The 15,028-nt window shown below is 25.5% G+C and overlaps 1 protein-coding gene across 1 annotated transcript in view; it reads left to right on the top strand.

Annotated features, from left to right (window-relative positions):
- LOC145847682 (THO complex subunit 7 homolog) overlaps window positions 1-14,754 on the top strand; it is a 28,680-nt gene extending 13,926 nt beyond the window's left edge. The window contains exons 5-6 of the mRNA XM_082953670.1: window positions 1,312-1,451; window positions 14,598-14,754. Coding sequence (XP_082809796.1) covers window positions 1,312-1,451; window positions 14,598-14,653 — 196 coding nt within the window. The 3' untranslated portion in view covers window positions 14,654-14,754. The remainder of the gene's footprint in view (window positions 1-1,311; window positions 1,452-14,597) is intronic.
- The last annotated feature ends 274 nt before the right edge of the window (window positions 14,755-15,028 follow it).

Genomic DNA, 15,028 nt, shown 5'->3' with positions numbered 1-15,028 from the left:
CAAATCACCAGAAATATTCCTTGCATTAAAAGAAAATATTGTATTGTAACTAAAAAAAAATTTAGAATTTTATGATAAAAAAAATCAATTTTCTTTTATGAATAACAAAATATTACTCAAGATAAAAATAAGTACTACGATAGAACTGCTTTGCTTATTATTTAGTTAAGATTAAACTGAAAAGTTTCAGAATTATTGCTTAAAAACTGTAGGGGAAGATAGATTTTTGTAACTTAATGCAACTTTCTTATTCTCTTCCATCGTTTTAATGTTAATTGTTTGAATATTGAATGTTGAGGTTTACAAAATGAGCTCAATCAATGAAGCGTGTAATTGCACAAAAATATTACGAAGGTATAGACTTGATTATTATTATTAGATATAGAGCTTGTATTGAGGTTATTGCTAATAGTTATTATTATACATTTTTTAGAGCTGCATGTTATTTATTTTTGTATGTTTATTATTTAAATTAACGATACTTAAGTGTTTTAGAGTTCTTTAAATGTTTTATAGCTCACATTATTTTTAGTTTTAATACATTTTTCACTTAAATTGTTAATAATTTTTTTTTATTCCAAGTTATTTATAAAAGTATCTTATATTTTTGAAACAGTATTGTTATAAAAGTGTTCTGTATTTCTTTTTTATAATAGATAGGTTACTCAATTAAAAATAGCACCTAGTAAATAAATAAGGTAGAAATAAATTTTGATGAGTAGTACCAATAAATTGAGTGTACCACAATCCATACCTTTTATTTTTAATGAAATTGTTTTTTTTTGCTATTTTACTTTGATCATTTTATAAGGAACTTATTGAGCTCTCTGACTTTATACTCTCGTATCTTAAAAATAAATTTGAGTTTGACAAAACGGTAAAATGCAACTGTTACTTAAAGATCTTTAAAGTAACATCAACATGTAAAAAAAGTCTTTACCTCCTATGGCTTTAATTTAGGTTATTTATATTAAAATTTTTTTTTAATATGTTTGAGAGATATACGGTCTAAATTACGAGTTTTTTATAATAAGAAAATAATAACAAATTTATTATTATAGAAAACCTTTTTTAGAACTAGTAATACCTCATCTATCCTTACAGTGAATTGTTTTATATACAAAATGTATGAAAACTTCCAACAAAAGTTAAACATAATAAAATTAGTAAAATATTTTATTATATTTAAGATAAAATTTGTATTAGATATTGTGGTAAGAAAAATAATTAAAAGAAAAATTCAATAGTAGATGTAAAAAATAATTTATAAAAAATTATTAAATAATATATTACTGAATAATATTTTTATAGACAAATTGAATATTTGAAGAACGAATTGAAGTCTTTAGGTGAAGAAGAATGCAACCTTGCAAAAAAATTGGAGCTTAGGAAAAAACAATGTCACAACTTGATAACAAGTATTAAACAGATGAAAAATACTTTAGAACTAGGTATGTTACTATTTTGCAGTAATAGTTTTAAGAAGTTTATAGTATATAAAAGTGGTCGGCAGCCTGATCAAAATCTGTGTACACTAAAATGCAAAAAAAAAAATTTGTGCACCCCAAGATCTTATTTTCATAAGCGCCTCCAGTGATGGGACTACGTGAACTTTTACTTCACTAAAACTTCTCTTTAAGCAAAATTCTGGCTACATGACAATTAAAAATTCTTTTAAAAATAACTAAGAGATTATATCTTAAAAAAATGAAAAAATGTTTTGTACTTTTGAAAAAAAAAAAAACGTTTGTTGGTCTTATCAATATTTACAGACCTTTTTTTTTCGAAGTTTTTATTTAACTACAAAAATTCAAAAACTACTATAAATAACTTTATTTGTAAGCTTTTTTCATCCATATCTCAAAAACATTTAAAATTCTGCAAAAATAAAAAAACGTGTAGATATTTCGGTAGGACTTTTTATGTGTACTATTTTATGGGCACTATTTTATGTGTAGAATTGCTGCATTCAATTTTTGATGTGATGTCATCTAAATTTTGTGTAGTATTTAGATGTTGCTGCAATTAAGTTGCTGCAATTAAATGAAAAATAAATTCCTGTCCAGGCCTTATATAAATATTATGGATAGTTTTTGTAGTTTTAAGTTTATAAACAAACAAATAAAATATAACTTGAATAAACATAAACCAATAGTATGATTTATTTTTACATTTATTTGAGTTATATTTTTTAAACTGACAGAAGTAGTGGCTAGACTTATAAAAGATTATGGATAGATTTTTAAAGTAATTTTTAATAAAGAAAAAAAAAACTTGAATACACTTAAACGAATTGTTTGATTTATATGTATATTTATGTAATTTATTGTTTTTATACTAACAGAATTAATGGCTAGTCATATAATAAGTAATTTTGGTTTTTTTTTTTATTTAAGATTTTATAAACAAAATTTATAAATTAAACTTGAACACACATAAACTGTTTGATTTAAATCTAAAATTGTTTGATTTATAGTTGTATATACGTAATTTGTATTTAGTAAACTTATAGAGTAGAGGTTCGACCTTATGTGTACTACTTTATGGGCACTATTTTATGTGTAGAATTGCTTCAATCAATTATGCCCATAATTTGATGTGATTTCATTCAAATTATGGGTAGTATTGAGATGTAGCTGCAATTAAGTTGCTGAAATTAAATGAAAAATAAAATACTGTCTAGATCTTATATAAATATTATGGATAGTTTTTGTAGTTTTAAGTTCATAAAAAAACAAATAAAATATAACTTGAATAAACATAAACCAGTAGTATGATTTATTTTTACATTTATTTGAGTTATATTTTGTAAACTGACAGAAGTAGTGGCTAGACTTATTAAAAGATTATGGATAGTTTTTTTATGTAATATTTAATAAAAAAAGCTTGAATACACTTAAACCAATTGTTTGATTTATAGTTGTATATATGTGATTTATATTTAGTAAACTTATAAAAGTAGTGGTTTGCTCTTATGTGTACTATTTTATGGGCACTATTTTATGTGTAGAATTGCTTCAATCAATTATATTCAATGGGTTGTATTTAGATGTTGCTACAACTAAATGAAAAATAAAATACTTTCTAAGCCTTATATAAATATTATGGATAGTTTTTGTAGTTTTAAATTTATAAACAAACAAATAAAAAATAACTTGAATACACATAAACCAATAGTTTGATTTATTTGTACATTTATTTAAATTGTATTTTGTAAATTGACAGAAGTAGTGGCTAGACTTATTAAAAGATTATGGATAGTTTTTTTATGTAATATTTAATAAAAAAAGCTTGAATACACTTAAACCAATTGTTTGATTTAAAAGTAGACAGTATCTTATTTTTACTTAATTGCAGCAACATCTAAATACTACCCATAATTTAAATGAAACCACATAAGTTAATTGAAGCAATTCTACACATAAAAGAGTGCCCATAAAATAGTACACATAAGGCCAAACCACTACTTCTATAAGTTTACTAAATGTAGATTACATATATACAACTATAAATTAAACAATTGGTTTATGTGTGTTAAATTTAAATTTTGTTTATAAAATCTTAAATAAAGAAATATCCAAAATATTTATAATATGCCAAGCCATTACTTCTGGTAGTATAAAAAATATAAATTGTATAAATATACTATTAAATCAAATAATTGGTTTAAGTGTAATCAAGCTTTTTTTTTCTTTATTAAATCTTATAAAAAAATTATCCATAATCTTTTAATAAGTCTAGCCACTACTTCTGTTAGTTTACAAAATACAATTTAAATAATTGTACAACTAAATCAAACTATTGGTTTATGTGTATTCAAATTTTTTTTAAATTTGTTTGTTTATAAATTTAAAACTACAAAAACTATCCATAATATTTATATAAGGTCAGGACTGTATTTTATTTTTATTTAATTACAGCAACATCTAAATACTACCCATAATTTAAATGAAGTCATATAAAACTATGGTCATAATTGATTGAAGCAATTCTACACATAAAATAGTGCCCATAAAATAGTACACATAAGAGCAAACCACTACTTTTATAAGTTTACTAAATATAAATTACATATATAAAACTACAAATCAAACAATTGGTTTATGTGTGTGCAATTTTTATTTTTTTATTTTGTTTATAAAATCTTAAATAAAAATTTTTTTCAAAATATTTATAATATGCCAAGCCATTACTTCTGTTAGTATAAAAAATATAAGTTACATAAATATAATTTTATATCAAACAATTGGTTTAAGTGTATTCAAGTTTTTTTTCTTTATTAAATCTTAAATGAAAAAAATATCCATAATCTTTTAATAAGTCTAGCCTATACTTCTGTTAGTTTACAAAATATAATTTAAATAAATGTACAAATAAATCAAACTATTGGTTTATGTGTATTTAAAAAACAGGTGGGGATACTGGAGTTTTTAAATACCAATTCAGTAAGAAACACATTCTACGTTTAAAATTTATTCGCATGACGACGTTTCGACTTTCAATAAGTCATTATCAACAAATTACTGTGCAAAAATAAATAAAATTAGTGATAAACAACTAAGTATACAAAAACAAATTTCTAAGTGATACATTATATAAAAATTTTATAAATTAAGATTATAAACTCTAATACAAAAAAAACATTTTACATAAGTACTAACAAATTGTTACACTAATATATATCAAACTAATCAAAAATTCTTAATGTATGGGTAATACCCGGTTTAATTAATTGTTTATTTAAAATTGGATTATAGCGTTTAATTAGTAGAGCTTCACTTATTAGGGTCTCAAATTTATTTCTACATTCTTTCAAAATTCCAAAATTATTAGCAGTTATTTTTTCATTTTTACAAACATTACAATTGCTAATATGGTCCGATACCGATGTTTTGCCCTTTAAATGTTCTTTAATTCTTTCTACTAATGGTCGTGAAGTGAATCCAATATATTGGATACTCTTATCATAAGAGCATTTGTACTCATAGACCACGTTTGATTTTAATTCATGGGGTGTCTTATCTTTATTACTAAAGTAATTGCTTACTTTTGTTGTGGTAAAAATTACTTTGAATTCTTCGATGTAGTTGTTTAGAAGCTTTTCTAGTTTCTTTTTATACTCGATACTAGGTTTTCCAATATAAGGTACCTTTACAACATTTTTGAAGTCTGAGTTACTTAGTTTTTGTTTAGTGCAGTCTTTATTAATATCAAGAGATCTTTCAATTATATCATCAACAAATTTCTTTGGATATCCATTCTTAAAGAACTTTTCTTTTAAGCTTGTGATTTCTTGTTTGTAAATGTTAACATTTACAAACAAGAAATCACAAGCTTAAAAGAAAAGTTCTTTAAGAATGGATATCCAAAGAAATTTGTTGATGATATAATTGAAAGATCTCTTGATATTAATAAAGACTGCACTAAACAAAAACTAAGTAACTCAGACTTCAAAAATGTTGTAAAGGTACCTTATATTGGAAAACCTAGTATCGAGTATAAAAAGAAACTAGAAAAGCTTCTAAACAACTACATCGAAGAATTCAAAGTAATTTTTACCACAACAAAAGTAAGCAATTACTTTAGTAATAAAGATAAGACACCCCATGAATTAAAATCAAACGTGGTCTATGAGTACAAATGCTCTTATGATAAGAGTATCCAATATATTGGATTCACTTCACGACCATTAGTAGAAAGAATTAAAGAACATTTAAAGGGCAAAACATCGGTATCGGACCATATTAGCAATTGTAATGTTTGTAAAAATGAAAAAATAACTGCTAATAATTTTGGAATTTTGAAAGAATGTAGAAATAAATTTGAGACCCTAATAAGTGAAGCTCTACTAATTAAACGCTATAATCCAATTTTAAATAAACAATTAATTAAACCGGGTATTACCCATACATTAAGAATTTTTGATTAGTTTGATATATATTAGTGTAACAATTTGTTAGTACTTATGTAAAATGTTTTTTTTGTATTAGAGTTTATAATCTTAATTTATAAAATTTTTATATAATGTATCACTTAGAAATTTGTTTTTGTATACTTAGTTGTTTATCACTAATTTTATTTATTTTTGCACAGTAATTTGTTGATAATGACTTATTGAAAGTCGAAACGTCGTCATGCGAATAAATTTTAAACGTAGAATGTGTTTCTTACTGAATTGGTATTTATGTGTATTTAAGTTATTTTTTATTTGTTTGTTTATAAATTTAAAACTTCAAAAACTATCTATAATATTTATATAAGGCCTGGACAGTAATTTATTTTTCATTTAATTGCAGCAACTTAATTGCAGCAACATCTAAATACTACACATAATTTTGATGACATCACATCAAAAATTGAATGCAGCAAATCTACACATAAAATAGTGCCCATAAAATAGTACACATAAAAAGACCTACCCTAGATATTTAAAAGACCTACATACGTATATACTTTTTTTTTTGTTCAATATATACACTACTTTTGAAGTTAAGGTCCTTTGGATATCTTTTAAGTACTAGAATTGTCCGAATTTAATTTGTCATGCACCCAAAATTCTTGAGGTTTAATGTAATAAGATATATTTTCATAGAACCCAATAAGTTTTAACTCCTATTTAAAAATGTCATAACTAAGTTTATATTTACATGCAAACCTTTTAATAACTGGAGCTGGAATTTATTGTTTGATACTAATTTTAATGAACCTTTCTATTTGGTGTACCATATTTCCACAATGATATTTTAGTTATATAGCCCCGTCTTACATTATTATTAATTGAACACATCTCCGCAGTCACTACAAAATCCCTAGTACAGTACTCTAATTTTTTTTTATTTAATATTAACTACATACATGATATTAAACAAACAGACAAACGATAACAAAAAAACGAGTTAAAAACAGCTAAATTAAAAGTAATGTTTTTTATATCTTGTTGCTTTCCCTATAGCTGGAACAGTTTCTTTCATAGACTGAATTTTTGCACTTCACGAAGTTCAGGGTTGTATCTGATTTTCACTTTGTTTTCTTATAAAAATTGTTACATATAACTACTATATTTTTGGTTTTCAACTAGGCTTAGTAATTTAATTTAGAAATTGTCACTCTTTCAATTAAAAAATCTTGATTTACCATAACACAGTTTGAAACTCTTTAATCTATTTTACATTACGAAATATATATTTATTTGACCAAAACTAATAACAAATTAATAGAGATTAAATAAATGAATTAACAATTAACTCTACAAATAGTCAGTTGAAAAAATTGCCTAAGAATCACAAAAACATCAAACTAGTTTAAATTTTTCAAAAAAAAAGTTCAAACAAACATGTGTCAGCATAAGTATTTCAAAAAAAAATTACTTTGCCAAAGTTGACCAAATTTTTAAAAATAGCATAAGAGTTATCCAGAGTAGTTTTAGTGTGTAAAATCCAGTTTTTTAAACAACTAAAGCCATAACTGATTTCTAATCTAATTAATCGATATCAAAAAAAAACTATTTAGCATAAAAAATTGTGCTGATTTTAACTTTTTGTTTCTATAAAATTTTAAATAAAAACATTTAAATGAAATAAATAGTTAAAAATTGGTATTTTAAAGTAAATTAGATATCTTACTGTAAATATTTAAAACTATTATTGTGTTATATTTTTTAATTTAGCCTAGTTCAATAAAAGAAGTTGAATAAAAATCAGAGTTCTAGTAAGTGAAAGATGTAAAATGCAAAATAAAAAGTTTAAAGGACAATCAATGATTTGCAATAAAAATGAATTTAATTATTTTAAGACCAGGGTTGCTTCTTTTTGAAACATAACTAAAACAGAAAAAAACTAAATTAATATTTCACAAATGATAAATTGTTAATTTTTAATATAAAATTATACATTATTAACATTCAGCAAATGGTTGCCTCATGCGAAAGCATGATAAACCGTTTGTAGATTGACGACTACAAGTTTTTCGGTTGTGACTGACTGATGAGTCCTAATAAGGACGAAACCGGTCTCAGTCTACCGAAACTTGTGGTCTGATGATCGAATTGGCATGATCAACCCTTTTGTTAAATTTGAGCTTGTCTCACGGCAAACGAAAGTCCGGACTTGTTCTGCAGACTTTCGCCGATTTTGTTGTTTATTAACATTCAATACAAACTTTTTAGTCTATTTTAAGTATGTTTGTAAAACATGAAGTAAGATTGACATCTTAAAAACACATTCTAAAACTCTTCTAATCAAATTATTAAAATTGTTGTCTTAACATATTTCATAAATAAAATAATTGAGATCCCTAATTGTTAAGTTCGCTTTTCTTTATACTATAACAAAATCAGCCTGAGTAACAAGTATTAGCAGGGTTTGTTACTCTTTCAGTAAAAAAAATATCCTGACCTTTGAGTTTTTGAAATGTTTTTAAAACATCATATATTAATATTCAATATAAATAAAGTATAAAATAAAAAATCAGGTTATTGAACAAAATTGGTATTTAAAAAAATATAGATAATTGAAGCTACAACAAAGAATTTTCATTAAGTCAAATAAAAAACATTTGAATAAGTATCAAAAAAAAATTATCCTGAGAATTAAAGAAAATTATACTGTTCTGATTTGTACTAAGTGTGTAGGACTCTGCATGAGTTACAAAAAACTAGCTCTTGTCATCTTGAGTTTAATAAAGAAAAGAGAAAGCCAAAGCTCAAAAGTAGCAGTATAGTTAAAGTAACATTTTGATAAAAAAGAATTAAGATCTAGATAAAACATTCAAAATTTCAAAAAAAAAATTACTCATTCAGAGATTTTACACAAATACCAAAACTAGACTACCTTTTGCAAGAAAAAAAAAACATGCTTAGTAAGACTGTATTTCTAGAAAAGTTTTTTAGGTGTGTGGCAACCTTGAATCATACCAAAACCTAGAACTGGTTATTAAAAGGGATGCATCTTTTTAAAGCAAAAATCTTTGTTGAGTTTAAAAAACATCTATCCTAAATTACATCAAACTAGTGAAGTCATCTTGATTTGTGAAAAAAAACTAAAAACATATTAGAAGACAAATTAAAAATTCAAAAATGAACAGTTATCTTTTTTTTGTTAAAGTAACAAATCAAAATAGTTATAAAATAAAGATAGTCTTAGAGAATAAATTTTTCAAAATTTTAAATTTTATAAATTTAAGTAACAAGTAATTTATTAAAAAGTATACCTAACTAGCCTGAAATTTACAATAGAACCCCAGAGAAATATTAGCCAGCATGAGATTTTCAAAAAACTTGTATAAAATTCAAACTAGTCTCTGTGTGTGGCAACTTAATGTTAATTTAAGCCTATAATTTCTGTAAATTACTTAATGTTTTTATATGTACTATTTAATTATGGATAAAAGTATAATAATGGTTTTAACTATAGTTATTTAAAAGTTAAAACCGTTACTTAAAATGTATTCATTACTACTGATATGCATATCTTTAAAGAGAATTGTAAATATACTTAAAATATTTTTATCTTAATTAAAGTATTTTTTATTAAACATAAATTCTTAAATTTTGCTGTAAATATAAAAATTAGCTTTAAATTTTTATTATTATTGAACTAAAAATATCATTATCTTGTAAATATCTTTATAGGAATAATTGTTAAGTTTAAAACATAGGTTATATTGATAATTTTAATTTAAAAAAGGGATCTTTCTTCATTAAACAAAATATTGTAATTTACTAATTTTAATAGTAAAAAGGAAAACACTAACCTATTTCATATAACCATGATCGTAGCTTGATGACAGCTTCCTCCCGTATCAGTCAATGGAGTTCACAAGAGCTTAGGACATTCTCTCTATTTTTTCAGGTGCAGGCTGTTTCCTCAGTGTTTGTATAAGGAATGATATGTGATTTTTAATACCAAAATAGATCATGAGAGTAAAATGGCCAATAAACTGAAAGCTAAATTAAACACCACAGCTAGATTTAACTTAATAATTGAGCTATGTCGCTTAAACTTAAACTAAAACTTAAAAAATCCCAGAAAACGTTTATCGTTGCAAGGGGTAGAGTTTGAGACTGATGTTTTTTTACCATAAAAAAAAACTAAACATATATGATAATAAGACAAAAAAAAATTGTGTTATATCAAAATTTTGTGTAACCCAAAAGTTTCGTGCACCCCAAAAAAAAATTCGTGAACACTAGTGTGCACCAGTATACACCTTGCCGACCACTGGTATATAACATTAAATACATTCACCTCTCGCGAATCTACGCATTCGTTTGGTTACGCACTCTCGTTTAGTTACGCATTTTAGAATTTTCAAAAAAGAAAAACAAAAAAACAGTTGAAATATTCTTTAAGATTGAAATTTTTGTATGTACTGAATTAGTAATATATTATTTTTTATATTGATCTGATGAAACGTGTTAAACGTTGAAACTTTTACTATCACTGTTACCTTAACCTTTACCCTTGGTCAGTAACTTGTTTTTTCTTATTTTTATTTTATTTTTGAGTTTTTTTTCTCGTGCAAAAATGTAACTTGTGCAAAATTAACCCTTGGTACACAATCGTCTTTGTGCAATTTTGTTCCCTCGTGCAATTTTGTTCTCGTGCAATTTAGTAACCTCGTGCAATTTAGACCCGTTCCTGAAAAACTGATATACAGCATTACTTCAAAACACAGTTAAGTTATTAGAATCAGTTAAGTCATATAAAGTTTTTATTCTTTCAGCGTCAGCTGCCGCTTTACCACGCACTCGACATCTTCTAAACCGTTCCCTCCCATCAACGGCTAACAAATGTCGTTGCTGCTTCCTCTTCGTCTTGACTGTTCCCTTCTATCACTGCATTCAATTGCTCTAAACCGTTCTCTCTCATCAACTGCTAACAAATGTCACTGCTGCTTCCTCTCCTATTGACTGTTCCCTTCTTTCACTGCATTCAAGTGTTGCGCTGCGTGCTCACGATTGAAGTTCAGGATTACTAACTAAGAAAGCATTGTTTAGATACCAACCAAACAACGAAACTTTCAAATAACTTTTTAAGGTAGAAATTTACAATTAACACAACGAAAAATTGATAAAAAATTGTATCTGTGCAATTTTAAATTCATCATTATTTAAGTAAATAACTCTTCTAATTTTATATAGCTAATTAAAAGTTAACTAAAAAAAGCATCTTTGTCATTTAACTATTACAAAAAAACTTTAGGGTGAACAAAGCTACTACAATGAAAAAAGAAAAAAAAATCAAAGTTTATGAAAAAAAAAAATTAATTTCTTAAAATAACTTGTCTAAAAACAAAAAATAGTTAGAAATTTAAAGAATTCTGTAAAAACATAAAATTTGATGGAAAATTTTTTTTAATTGGGCACAACATTTACAAGGTATATATTAAGCAACTTAGAATAATGTAAATTAAAAAAAAAGGCTCAAAGTTAAGTAAAAAAATTCCTTTTCTGCAAGAACACTTAAGAAACTCTTTTTTTGCAAAATTTTAAGTAAACTACCATTCAAAAAAATGCAGTATTATAAAATCACTAGAAGAAACAAAGCTGCTATAGCTTCTTACCCCATTTGTTTTTTTAAAAACATAAAAGTTTTCAATAATAAAAAAAAAATTCAAAAGATCAAAATAACTAAACTAACAGGAAAATTTAGTCTCATTAAACAGTCAAATATTTTTTTAACCTGATACTGATTCTTTTCCGATCATTTTCTAAGCAACTAAACTTTTAGATGGTTAAACTATGAGAAGCTCATGTTTGTCTGAAAACTTCCTTAAAGTTTAATTTTGTTGACTTAACCATGAAACTAATCTTCACTATCTGAACTGTCTGCATAATTAATAGTATTTTTTTCCCTTTCTCAGGTTGTATGGTCTGTTTTTTCATTATTGATGTCACATGAGTCTTTTCGTGGAATAAAAACTTTGACATTTCTAAGTGAAACTTTTTCAACTCAGTTATTTTTTTAAATAAGCACACTTTGCTTTGATGTGTCTAGCACTTTGTATGGCGCATGATACAGGGTGCTTGATTTCTTCTTGTTTGCTCGTTAGAGCCAATCTTTTTCGCAGGTGAAAAGCGTTGGCTCATAGTAGACACCATTGTCATTGTATTTCCTGCTTTTCTTTCCAATATTTGACATCATATTCAAGAAAAGCCGCATGTCAGCTTCAGGATAGTTTACCATCTCTCCATGAGCTTTGTCCAGGTAGATTTACTAACGCTCTAAATACGTATTGTAATGGTGTGAAGGGGGTCCTTTTTATAGGCGTGTTATTGATAGCTACTGTTATGAAAGGCAACCTTAATGCCCAGTTTGTTTTGACCATCTCAGGGCGTAGAGCTTGATTTATAACGCGATGCTGGCGCTCAATGAACCCATTTGTTTAGGGGCTGTAGGGTGTTGTTGTCCGATGATCAATTCCTAGTTGTTTGCAAGCTACTTCAAGTAAATTGTTCTTGACTTCTCCCCAATTGTCACTAATAACAACCTGTGGAATCCCAAAGTATCCACAACTGTGTTGAATGAATGCATTTCTGACAGTCTCTGCTCGTTTGTTTGGAATTGTTACTGTTACCAGAAAGCATGTACCCCAGTCCTTCATGGTGAGAACATACTTGTGGTTCTGTGAAGTCACGTCCATTGGACCAACTGTATCAATGTGGACAAACTGAAAGCGTTCTGTTCGCTGAGGAGAATAACAATTTTTGGTTTATTGTTGCGGATTACTTTAACAGCTTGGCACTCAACCACAGAATCTTGGATCGCCGTTGGTTTTTGGAGTTTGAATAGTAATATATTTATAATTGTATATGTTGGACAGATTCCTTCGCACACTTTGTACCTCATGACAATTTATATTCTTATAAAAAAATTTAGGGGCCATATCTCAAAAACTAGGTTAAATTTACTTGAAAATAGAAAAATTTCCTAAGGTTTTATCATCCTGATGGTAAACTAAACTTGAAAAAATATTTTAAATAATAATTGACAATAACTTGGAGTGATAAGAGTTTTAAAAAACGGAATTTTAATTGACATAATTCTAGTCGTCGTGTACATAATTTGATAAACTACACTATTCAATTTTTGGCGTTTTAACAATATTGCTATAATTACACAAATACTGTTATAGAAAGGTTTTGTAAGTATTTATATACCATTTGCAACTAAGAATATGAATTTAGGTTTATCATTTTCTTTTTAGCTTTTACTTCAAAAGCGTTTTCAAAGTTTCTTTTTCAAATGATAAATAAATTTAAAAAATATATAACTAGTAGACAGTTTAAAATAATAAGTTTAAAGTTTTATGAATATAGAATTAAAACATATACGAGTTTTAGAAAATAGCAAACAAAATTTAAGTAAAGATATGTTAGTTTAAAAGTTGTCAATAGCTTTGCTTTTCGATTAAAATTTTAAGCTGTTAGTCTGCTCTTTTTTTTTTAGTTTTAGTCAGCCTGTATTAACTTAAAAAATATAGCTGGTTAAAAAAACAATGGAAAAAATGTCTAAATTCGTAAAACAAAACTCTTTTGCAAAAATTCCTATATTAAAACAATTCAATTCTGCTGAAAAAACCATAATTATAGAAAAATATAGAACATTCTTATTTTAAATAAATTCAATGAGAAATAAAATTCAAATTTAATAAAAAAATATAATTTCAAATATGTTAAAACACATACAAATATGTTAATAATAATGAATATACTTAATATATTTATTTTCATTCCTAAAGTATATTTTATATTCGTACAAATACTTTATGAGTATTCTTCAACAAAATTTTCAGTAAAATCATCTAGAGCAAGGTTTCCTAAACTAATTTTCATAGTCATCCCCTTTATTAGTTAAGTACCAATTTTATATTTTATCTCTAACAAGTTTTTGCTCCTTGATATCGCCCACTTTAATAAACCGTAGTTTAAATCTAACAAAGTATAAAATGTTTAAAAGCAAGCTAAAATTAGTAATTTGAAACTAAAAAATTAAATTCTATGACTACCTGAAGTTTCAAAGTTGCCCCCTATTCGCTCCTTTACTTGTTTTTGCCCTGCAACTTACTAAAATCACTAAAATAGGACATAATCGCTCCTTTTAGAATCCCGGATCTATTGTGTTCATGGTTTGTTATAAAAACAATTAGTGAGTTCAATGTTTTGATATTTAATAATAAAGGCTAGGTATTAAGACATTTTATGTTGTATCACTGCTATGGCTTAAAAAGATTCTTATGAGTATGACAGAATTTTAAACGACCAAGATTAAGAAATAAGTTAAGGTTATTTACTTTTGTCTAACGTTTAGTTTTAAAATAAAAAGAAAAGAAAAAAGTACTTTAAAAACCTTTGATAAAATCAGAAATCTGATGTGAATCTAGAAAATATGAAAGAACATGATAAAACTCTGAGAAATTTTTCAAAAAACTGATGGTCAATTTTTATATATTCAAATAAAAACCAAAAAAAATAATAAAATAATGCTTAATTTTACATATTGTATTACTGTTCAGTTCATGTGAAAAAAAGTAAGTGTATTTAATTTAATATCATTAAGTAGTTTAAATAAGTCATTTCAAAGTAAAACTGTTAACAGAGACAAAGTCAGAGCAAGGAGAACAAGTCTTCCGTAATGATAATATGGAATTATAGAATTAGCAAAGAAGTTTTCAAATTGTAGAAGGAAATTTGTTTTGATATTTGGTTTAACAGATGATTAATGAAAACATTTAAATTACACTTTTAAGGCAACAGATGACCTTGTTTTTTTTGCTTTTAAAGTGCAGTGTATGCATTTGAATATTTAATGTAAGTATTTCGCAACAAAAAAGTTAAAATTCAGTTAATTAAGTTTCCTATTTGATTAATTCGAAATACATTTTTATTTAAATATTTTTGTGGTATAGAATACCAAAATCGGCTATACATGCTGGGCTAAAAAGATTATTTGTGTTGTTAATACACACTAAATACAAATCATCTACTATAAGTTCACGATATTAAAACAAAGAAAAACACTTTCATGCA

The sequence above is a fragment of the Thalia democratica genome, unplaced genomic scaffold (genome assembly GCF_965202585.1).
Source record: "Thalia democratica unplaced genomic scaffold, ktThaDemo2.hap1.1 HAP1_SCAFFOLD_1033, whole genome shotgun sequence".
NCBI lineage: Eukaryota > Metazoa > Chordata > Thaliacea > Salpida > Salpidae > Thalia > Thalia democratica.
The sequence above is the reverse complement of the archived record's forward strand: the minus strand, read 5'-3'. Positions and strand labels throughout refer to the sequence as shown.